This window comes from Humulus lupulus, chromosome 5 (genome assembly GCF_963169125.1).
Source record: "Humulus lupulus chromosome 5, drHumLupu1.1, whole genome shotgun sequence".
In the NCBI taxonomy this organism is placed as follows: domain Eukaryota; kingdom Viridiplantae; phylum Streptophyta; class Magnoliopsida; order Rosales; family Cannabaceae; genus Humulus; species Humulus lupulus.
This window is the reverse complement of record NC_084797.1, coordinates 45,087,220-45,096,376: the sequence shown is the minus strand read 5'-3', so window position 1 is coordinate 45,096,376 and position 9,157 is coordinate 45,087,220. Positions and strand designations below refer to the sequence as shown.

Here is a 9,157-nt window from a genome sequence, read left to right as displayed (position 1 = left end):
TGTACAGCGCTCATGGTGGCAGTGACTGGTAACAAAGATGATAATCATTATGTAGCTCGATTATGACATATACTAATTTACATGTTACATTTTCTCAAGCTAATTTTTTTTTTTTAAATATCTCACAGTAGTACTAGTAGCCGAACTAGGCAATTGGACTTTCTGTTTTAATGACAATATGATGGCCTAAAACAATTTGATTATTCACTCAGCTCACCATTCAGCAAAAAATGCTATAAAAACATCTTATAATATATAAAACACAGTCAAACATGTATGAATTCAGTTCTTTTCCTTCTTGTTTTATTTCTTCAGGCCGAGAATTCATGAAGTGATTTCACAATGGTAAGTAACTAGCTCACTCTCTTACGAACAAATGTCTAACAATAATGTTTGATCCACTGCATACACATTCACTGCAGTGAACAGTTAAAATACAAGGCTATATATAAATATATGCTCTATTTTTAAGAAGATTTGTCCGGAAGTTGCAACTTCTCGAAATGGGACAAAATCATTCTCTATAACCATGGCAGAAGTAAGTTGATATCACTAAATTCTAACTCTTCAAAAACCCAAAAACTCCTCAACTCTTAATTCAATCCCAAACCAGGGGAAGAAAAAAAATATTATTCCTCCTCCAACCTAAACATTACAAAGGATCCTAAAAAAGGAGGGAAAAAAAAGCTCATTAATAAATCAAGATACATAGTGCCCACCCATTATAATGCCTTCTATCAGGCAGTGGAAGCTGTATCAGCTAACATGTTCCATACTCTCACTTGACCCGTTCCGTCTCCAGTAAAAAATAGGCCACCAGGGCCTACCTGAATCGACCGTACCTCCTGTTTAGAGAAAAATTTTCCCCTCTCAGAAAACCTGACAAGAATAAGATGTACAAGAAAGTTAATTTAGAGCAATGAATGATATGGCTAATATTTTGAATTCCAAACCATAAAATTAATGCAACATTACTAATATTTCCCAACCAAAATAGGGTCCAACTTCTGTAGCTAAAAAGTTTTTGTAGACAAGAATAGTATTTGATATATTTTCTTCAAATCTGAAATTTGGTAAATGAAAGTGTCATGTATAGAAATCAATGACTCACGATGGCAGATCATAGAGGCGGACAGAGTTGTCATTGCAAGAACTTAACAACACCGGTTTGCCTTCTGAATCATGCATACCACAAAGAGCAAGAACACCCTGCAACATTTTATAAATAACTACAGTTAAACTGATGTGTGATAATGTGATATATCTACCAAACCTAGATACTGCATTAACTTTCTACACATATCACCCAGAAAATCCATATTTTTCAAGAATATTACCATCTTAATAGCTCCTGTGTCCTTACAAACTCGGTCACACTTGTATACATACTCCTAAAGCTGCCTTAATAAACAACAGAAGGCTATTTCTGGCCTCATTTACCTATCTATATATGAACTACAGAATAAAAGACCAAGCAAAATGTTATCACGGTACCAAACATATAATAACTTACATGCTCTTCATTGTGGGTATATGTTACTTCCAAGCCTCCATTTTGTGAAGAAACCCACACCTGCCAAAAGGATGGAAAAGAAAAATAGTGGAAAAAATAAGTAGCCAAAGCATCATAACTACAGATATCAATATTGTGACATAATCGGTACTCAGACACATTTATATGCCACAAAAGTGATGACAAACCTTTATTGTTTGGTCTAAAGAACATGATAGAAGAAACTGATCCCAGCAAAGAACAGACATCACCACAGCATTATGGTCTGTCAGTGTCTGTAAACACTGCAATGTTTCGAGGCTCCAAACCTGAAAACATATGTAATAGCAAATAAATAAACATTTAAACAAATGCAGTAAAAACCGAATTCAATACTAGAACTAACCTACCTTTATGGAATGGTCCATGGAACCCGAGTAGAGCCTGTTAGCCCCAACTACTAATGAAACAACAGGAAGTGAGTGACCTTTGAGTGATGTAAGTGGTTCAAAACAATTGGTAGCTACATTAAATTTCCACACTAGTATAGATCCATCCTGCAACAAAGGACATTCTCTCATAATATGGTTTTCAGATAGGCACAAAAAGATAGAACGGACGGGAAGGAATATAATCAAAGATCCAAGGACATCCCAATAGATGGAGATCATATTATTATGTATCAAACTTCTTAAGGGAATGGTGCAAAATTTTCATAATAAGAATTAAAGCAAACATGTCATAGATAAATAATCACCTGAATACCAGCAAAGAGCAACTCATTACCCACAACAAGGGAATATACTTGTCCCACAGGCCCGGTAAGACTTGATTCTGTGTTAGTTTGAGTATTCCATGCCTGAAGTTATCATCACAAGTCTTGTGTGTAAAGATTTTATTCCATGTTACTGCTAACTCAAAAACATAACATAACAGAGACCACAAGTAGAGGATAGGCAAAAAAACCTCTGCATTACCTTCACCATGTTCAGTATACCAACAAAAATCCAAGGACCTTCACTGATCATACAGCCCACTTCACAACCAAGCTGAATAACAGCTGTGCACTGCAATAATAAAATAACTTAGTATTGATATAATGAATACCCACAGACACAAAAACTGCAGCAAATTAATCCGCATGCTCTCCACTCCACTAGGAAGAAAATAACAACAGAATTCTAGCACAACTAGTGTTTTGAAATTTGAGAGAAACACATCTCAAGCAAACAAAAATGCTACAGCTGATCTGGTTGTTAAAAAATATACCAAAAATGCTAGAGTAAACAATGTAAAAAAATCATTTGAGAAATACAAACAGCACTACTTCAATTGGTTGGGAAGATCATATTTACACAAGTTGGGCATATAAATTCATGTATAAAGACAAGTGACCCACCCAACAAAAGCAGAATTGTTTACTCAGAACCATACAGCTGAAAGAAGCAACACTGACTTCAAATTACTTTACAAAAACAGATATTCCATCCACTATTTACTTTCACTGAAATTGGCTGTCTCAACAAAACTGCTAGTCTGGGGGTGCTCTTTTTATAGCTTTAATAAGCTGGAAACCCTTTGTAATTGGTCTGAGCTAATCAAAAGTCGAACTCAAGAAGATGTTAAAAAGTAAAGGAGCATTTCCAATCATCACCGTGGGTAAAATCTCAAATAAAATATGGAGCTTTAAGATACGTTCAAGTTGGCACTATTTATCGTATTCCCTGATAGTTGAGCCAAAGAACTGAGCAAAATATATATATATATATATAAGAACAACTACCTGTCCGGACTGGCAATCCCATATCCGCACTGTCTCATCTTTGCTCCCAGTATAAAGCTTATCAGACCCAGATGGTAGAGCAATCCCGGTTACAACCTATTCATAAACAATACCATAAATCCCACAACACAAAAAGATAAACAATTTTAAATAAGAAACAGTTAGTTTTTATCATATTAGTAAAATTAATTCAATTAATGGCTACCAAAAACCATCGAACTCACATTCTGATGTCCCTCCAGCTGCGTCAACAATGAGAAGCCATCCCCCATAGTCCACGAATGCAAAAACTTGCACTTATCGCCATAAGTACAGTTCCCTTGAATCCAATAATTACAAACCTTGTCCGTCTTCCTGACAAATTTATTGCCACCGACGTTGCCACCATGGACTCTACCCCATGTGTTATGATGCGGGCCGCGGCGGGGACCCGAATGATCTTCGGCGGAGGCAGCAAAGGCGTGGTGGCGTTTCGACGAAGACGGTGCCGTTCCATTAGGAGGGTGCACCGCCGGTGGATGTAATTCTCTGTGAAGAAAGGGGCAGGGGAAGCGATTGCACTTGCCTGCTCTCCAATGGTAACAGACCTTTTGGTGCTTTGAGTCCGTGGAAGGACCGGTCAGCCGCTGGAAGACGCGCTTGTTTCCCCCTCCGTCCACATCCATTAGCTTTGTTAACTCTGATCCAATTCAATATTTACCAACAAAACCCAAAGGTTTAGCCAAAATTAGGAATTGACTCAATCCCAAATGATAACTCAAATCGGATCGCAAAAGTTGAGAAAACAGAACCTCTAATTTGTAATTCGTTCTGATTCTTTTATTGGGGGAAAAATTGAATTCAAAAACCCTAATTTTTTTATTTTGGTGCGAAAAATAACAATACGATGAGTGGGAGAAGTGGAATTGGAGAAGGAAAAAGAAAGATACGCAGGCAGGCAGGAGAGAGTGATGTTACTATACAAAATTTCGAGTATCGTCACCGAGTCGAGACGAATCGTCGGTAGCAAAAGAAGATAAAATTACTGTTTTACCCTGACACTGCCTGGCTTCACTCTCTATGCCGATTTGTGTTCTTCTGTTCTATTGTTGTACTTTACCATGCACGCAACCGTGTCCCTTTCGCGAACGCTGCTCAGACATGATACAGATGTTAGAAAGTGGGCCAAGCCCATCCTAACATGGGCTGGACTGGCCCAGATTGTAAGGCCCAATATTATGGGCTTCTATTTGACCAAGCCTGCCATAATCCTGTTTGACATTGTGCGACGAGCTCTTCATTGCCATTTCAAAAAATAAAAATAAAAATAAAAAAAAGGAAGTCTTTAGTTTACTCTAGGGCCTACTAAAGGAATTGAACTTAAGAATAACAAATGACACACAGAATTATGGTGGTTCGACCTGCTGGTCAGTAATGACCTACATCCACTTTATCTTTGTATTTATGTAAATTCTCAAAACATGCGACCAGATAACTAGAGTCAACTAAGTTTCATAAGCTGAGAGAAATGATATAAAAACGTGGAAAATAACTTTAGATTCTTAAAATTATTTGAAAGTAAAGAATTACAACGTAAAAATGAATGAATTCTTGAGTCCTCTATTTATAGACTTAAGAATGTACATAGATGGGTCATGGGTCTTGCGTAACTTGTGCAACAAGTAAATATAAAATAATAAGTAAATAATACTCTGTATTTGAAATAACAGATTTCTCACAAATTTCTGCATATTAAAATAACTTTGAACTTTAACTATATTTAACTGAGCATCTCTGGTCGCATGTCTTTTGTCAACTTATTTTCCTGTTGTTCCGTATAAGTTCTGAATTTACCTGATAGCATGTTTTCTTCTCCAGTCTGGTCGTAAGTCGACCAATCCTCTATAAATGTCTCGTCATGTGTCATTCATGTGCCTTATGTGTGTGTCACGTCATCATGCTAAATTTTTTTGAAACATTTATCCCCCAAGTTTATTATGATACTATCAGCATTAAATAAACTTATTCGACCAGCACTCACTGACCTGTCACGTCCAAATGTACTTTTACTTCCTCGAAAAGGTAAATAATCATGATTTTACGGTTTCCAAGGAAAATTTTGACGATTTTACATTTTTCAATATTCCAAAAACCCTATTTTCATTCATGACCTTTCAGTTACCCTGAGTAGTATAAATAGGTTTATTCCTTTCCCATCATTTTTTACCTCAACTTTCTCTCTCTTCAAGAACTTCAAAGTTTCAAGCACTCTCCCAAGCAACCCGAGATGAATTTCCATGCATTTCCAAGAAGTTTCAATGCAATTTCTTGAGCAATCTTCACTTCAAGTAAGTTTTCGTCAAACTCTTTTCTATTTTTTGCTAATTTTCTTGCATTTCAACTAGGAATAATCTTTTTTATTTCGTAACTGTCATTGAAGATCTTAGTATGTTTTTTACGATAATCGGTTATAGGTAGGAATGTGTATGATTATGGGTTTAAATAAGTGTTTACGTAATATTCAGGAGTGTAAAGTGTTGGGGTTTTATGTCCTAATTAAAACCAAAATTCTTTGTAATCTCATTTTATTATCAATAAAAGAATAGAAATCATTTTTTGACTTGGTCAATCACTTTGCTCACATGTTTTCTTTTCATGATTATTTATTTAATATAAACTTCTATTAAATCCCGAGCATATAGCTAATCTTATTTATAGTGACGTAATCACAGTGGAATATAAATATGATTATATGTTCAAAAATAAGTTAGTCCTAAGATTAGTCAGTGCACCGGATTTACACTGACTTGCCAATCTACGATATGATCTACTTACACATTACAGTGTTATGTTCTTTCCAGAACATTAGCAAAGTAGATAAGATCGGATGTATTTGTTACATCGGACAGGACCGATATTGACAGTTGATAAGATAAGTAAACATACCGTTATTATCTATTCTAGTCATATCATATAGTTGACCATAGGTTAATTCAATCTCAATTCTGAGTGGTTAGTATTCTAACTGATTGTATTATTTGAGTTCTTTGACTTGTTCGTTACCAGCTTACCCTACGGACTAGCCCATACTTACATCTTGGGAACTCGGTAGTATAATTGAGTGGGAGTGTTAATCATAGATATGAACATCTATAGCTTCTGATGAAGAAGTGAAACGATGGTTTCCTTTTAGTTTGGTTCAAGGTGTTAAATGATAGAGATCTCATTTCAGTAATTAAATTAGTTTACTGAAATATCATTTACAAGGAACTAAGTGTTTTAAGGATAAAATACAATGAGGGGTAAAACAGTATTTTAGTCCTATCTCATTGTAGACCGTCTATAGAGGATTGAGTGACAATTATGGTTGTAACAATGGATAATTAATAGCGTATCTATATTTGTTATAGAGTGTTCTATGAATTCAAGAGTGCAATTCCAAGTCTATAGTGGAGTCACGAGGAATTAATAAGTTAGTAAATTTATTTGTTAGATTTATGATAACTTATTGGAGCTTGATTTCATAGGCCCATGGTCCCCATTGTACCTTGGATAAAATCATCTAGATAGTCTCAATTAATTGATTTAATCATCAATTAAAATTATCAAAGTTGACCAGGTCAATTTTGGATAGTTTCACAGAGTTGTGTAATTTTGAGAAAAAAAGAGAAATTATGGTAGATTTATTAATTAAGATAAATTGGTATCTAAATTAATAAATAAATTTAAATCAAGGTTCAAATTATAAATAATTAATTTGATAAAGGATTTAAATAATTATTTAATTAATTAAATCAATAGAAAATAATACAGGCCTTGATTTTAAGTCCAATGGGCTTATAATCAAATGGGAAATTTCACAGGCCTATAGCCCATGATAATTTCGACCTAGGGCTTCAAAATGGCTGTTATTTTATTGATTTTTTAATTAAATTAAATGGCCTAATTGAGTCTATAAAAGGAGTGCTTATAGAGAAGTCAAAAAAGGGTTTTTGATAAGTCAGATTTTCTGATAGTTTTATATTCTCTCTAAACACAAGTCCTTTTCTAAGCCTCTTTGTATTTTCTCTTCTTCTCTCTATATCTATCTCATGTGTTGAGAATTGCCCACACTAGTCTAGGTGGTTCTAAGGATACATTGGAAGATCGTGAAGAAAATAGAAGATCGGTTCAGTTTCTTGATAATACTCTGCGACAGAGAGGATACAAGAGTTAGAGAAACTGAAGGAAGGACTCTTAATTCCGCTGCGTATACTGTAAGTATTATATTGTTTGTTTCTCTTTGAATTCAATTTAGAAACATGTTTTAGGCTATCTCGTATTAATTTGTTTAATATCAGATATACATGAAAATAAATAAAGATCCTGTATAAGTTTTTCTAACATAAAGGTCTAAGAAGGTTTTATCAGGATATAACTACTGATTTTGGGTCTGAAATCGAAGTAAAAATTCGATTTTTGGGCCTTGAAAAAATCTGGGTTTTTCCCGCCTGCAAAGAAATCAAAAAGTTTTCTTGAAAAAACTCTTTACTTTTACTTTTTGATCTGTTACATTCACATGCTTGTATCTTAAAGTCTGTTTGTTGCTAAATACTTGCTGGTTGGTTGAATGTTGAATTAATTTTCACGAACAATAGTTATTTTCTTAATTCTCCCCTATTGGTTGTAGATTCTCACTTCTCTTTCTTCTCGGATATTCATGCACGATCTCTAGGGATGTGAGATGCTAATAGACGAAGATCTTCTAAATTTGCTATTCCTAGACTCCAAGCAGCCTACTTTGCCTATTCCACAAAATCCAACACAGCCAATACCATCAACTAGCCATCCCAACTCAAATCCTTTTATGGAACGAGTAAAGCATGTTGCTCAGAGAAAGAAAAAGATCTATGATCCTCACATTGGTCATCATGCAGCCAATGCCGAGGGGCCTTCGACTATCAACCGACCCGTAGCAACTGAGTAGCCACCTAAGCTTCTCATTTCTCACTCTTTTGTAAGATAAGTCATAAAAAAGGACATATCCTAGTACATTGCCCCTCCTAGCGTAATATCAAGCAGGATGGTGGCCAAGTATCCTAAGAAATATGGCCTCCTTGGGATTACTTTATCAATTCAACCCTTGACCAGAGGACAAACGTGCCTAACGACGCTTATAGTGCCTGGTTGAGATATCACATCGAGGGAGGAGCAACCTTGCCTTTGCACGATTTTTTTCGATGAGTGGCAAACTATTTTGACATTTTCCATTCCAAATTACACCGAACGGGTATAGAGTGTTATCAACGCTCTACATTAATTACCACCACAAGAAATGACTTGTACCCACTCCCCATGATATCAACTACATGTTCGATCTTAAATCCAACCCCAACCAAAATAACACGGGGCTTTTCCATTTCTACCATCAGGATTCTTCGCGCACATTCTTGACTGATATAACCTATAAGTCCAATGTGGGTAAATAGTTCCAAGAGTATTTCCTCACAATCGATCTCGTGGCAGACAACTTGTCCTTTACTTGGGGAGGTAATTTTTCTTCCCGAATTTGCTCAAAATTTTGGTCGTTTATTTCTTCTTTGTCTTAGTTTACTTTGTTGAATATAGGCCCATGGTTCTGACCAAAGCCTACCCAAGGCATGGTAGAGAGGGTCGTTTCCCTGGCCAGCATGACCTCTGTAGAAAAGAGTGTTAAGGAACTGGTAACTGAAAATAATCAAAGGTTGGTCGGCCTTTTGGAGCCTCACCAAGATGTGAAAGAAACAATTGCTGGGAGTGCCACAGGAGAAGGTACTGATGACGCTTCCCAACCACAGGATGTTTCCCAAAACTCCAGGCATCGTCCAACGGGGGTAACCATTAGGGAACTAGTCTCCAGTCCTCAATCAGATGCTATTCCTCCT

The 9,157-nt window shown here is 35.9% G+C and overlaps 1 protein-coding gene across 1 annotated transcript; it reads right to left on the bottom strand.

Moving 5' to 3' along the window:
- Window positions 1–273: 273 nt before the first annotated feature.
- LOC133834798 (zinc finger CCCH domain-containing protein 48-like) lies at window positions 274–4,370 on the bottom strand. Its single transcript, XM_062264551.1, has 9 exons — window positions 3,500–4,370; window positions 3,276–3,371; window positions 2,470–2,559; window positions 2,250–2,351; window positions 1,903–2,049; window positions 1,702–1,821; window positions 1,514–1,573; window positions 1,112–1,209; window positions 274–879 (listed from the first exon to the last, which is right to left on the bottom strand). The coding sequence occupies exons 1-9, from the start codon at window positions 3,938–3,940 to the stop codon at window positions 738–740; spliced, it is 1,296 nt and encodes a 431-aa protein (XP_062120535.1). The 5' UTR covers window positions 3,941–4,370; the 3' UTR covers window positions 274–737.
- Between the last annotated feature and the right edge of the window lie 4,787 nt (window positions 4,371–9,157).

Coding starts and splice junctions, on each gene's coding strand:
- LOC133834798 (XM_062264551.1), bottom strand. CDS start 3,940: ATGGATGTGGACGGAGGGGGAAACAAGCGCGTCTTCCAGCGGCTGACC. Junction 2,352..2,469: donor GTATACTGAACATGGTGAAG/GTAATGCAGAGG, acceptor TGATAACTTCAG/GCATGGAATACTCAAACTAA. Junction 880..1,111: donor CGCCTCTATGATCTGCCATC/GTGAGTCATTGA, acceptor TATTCTTGTCAG/GTTTTCTGAGAGGGGAAAAT.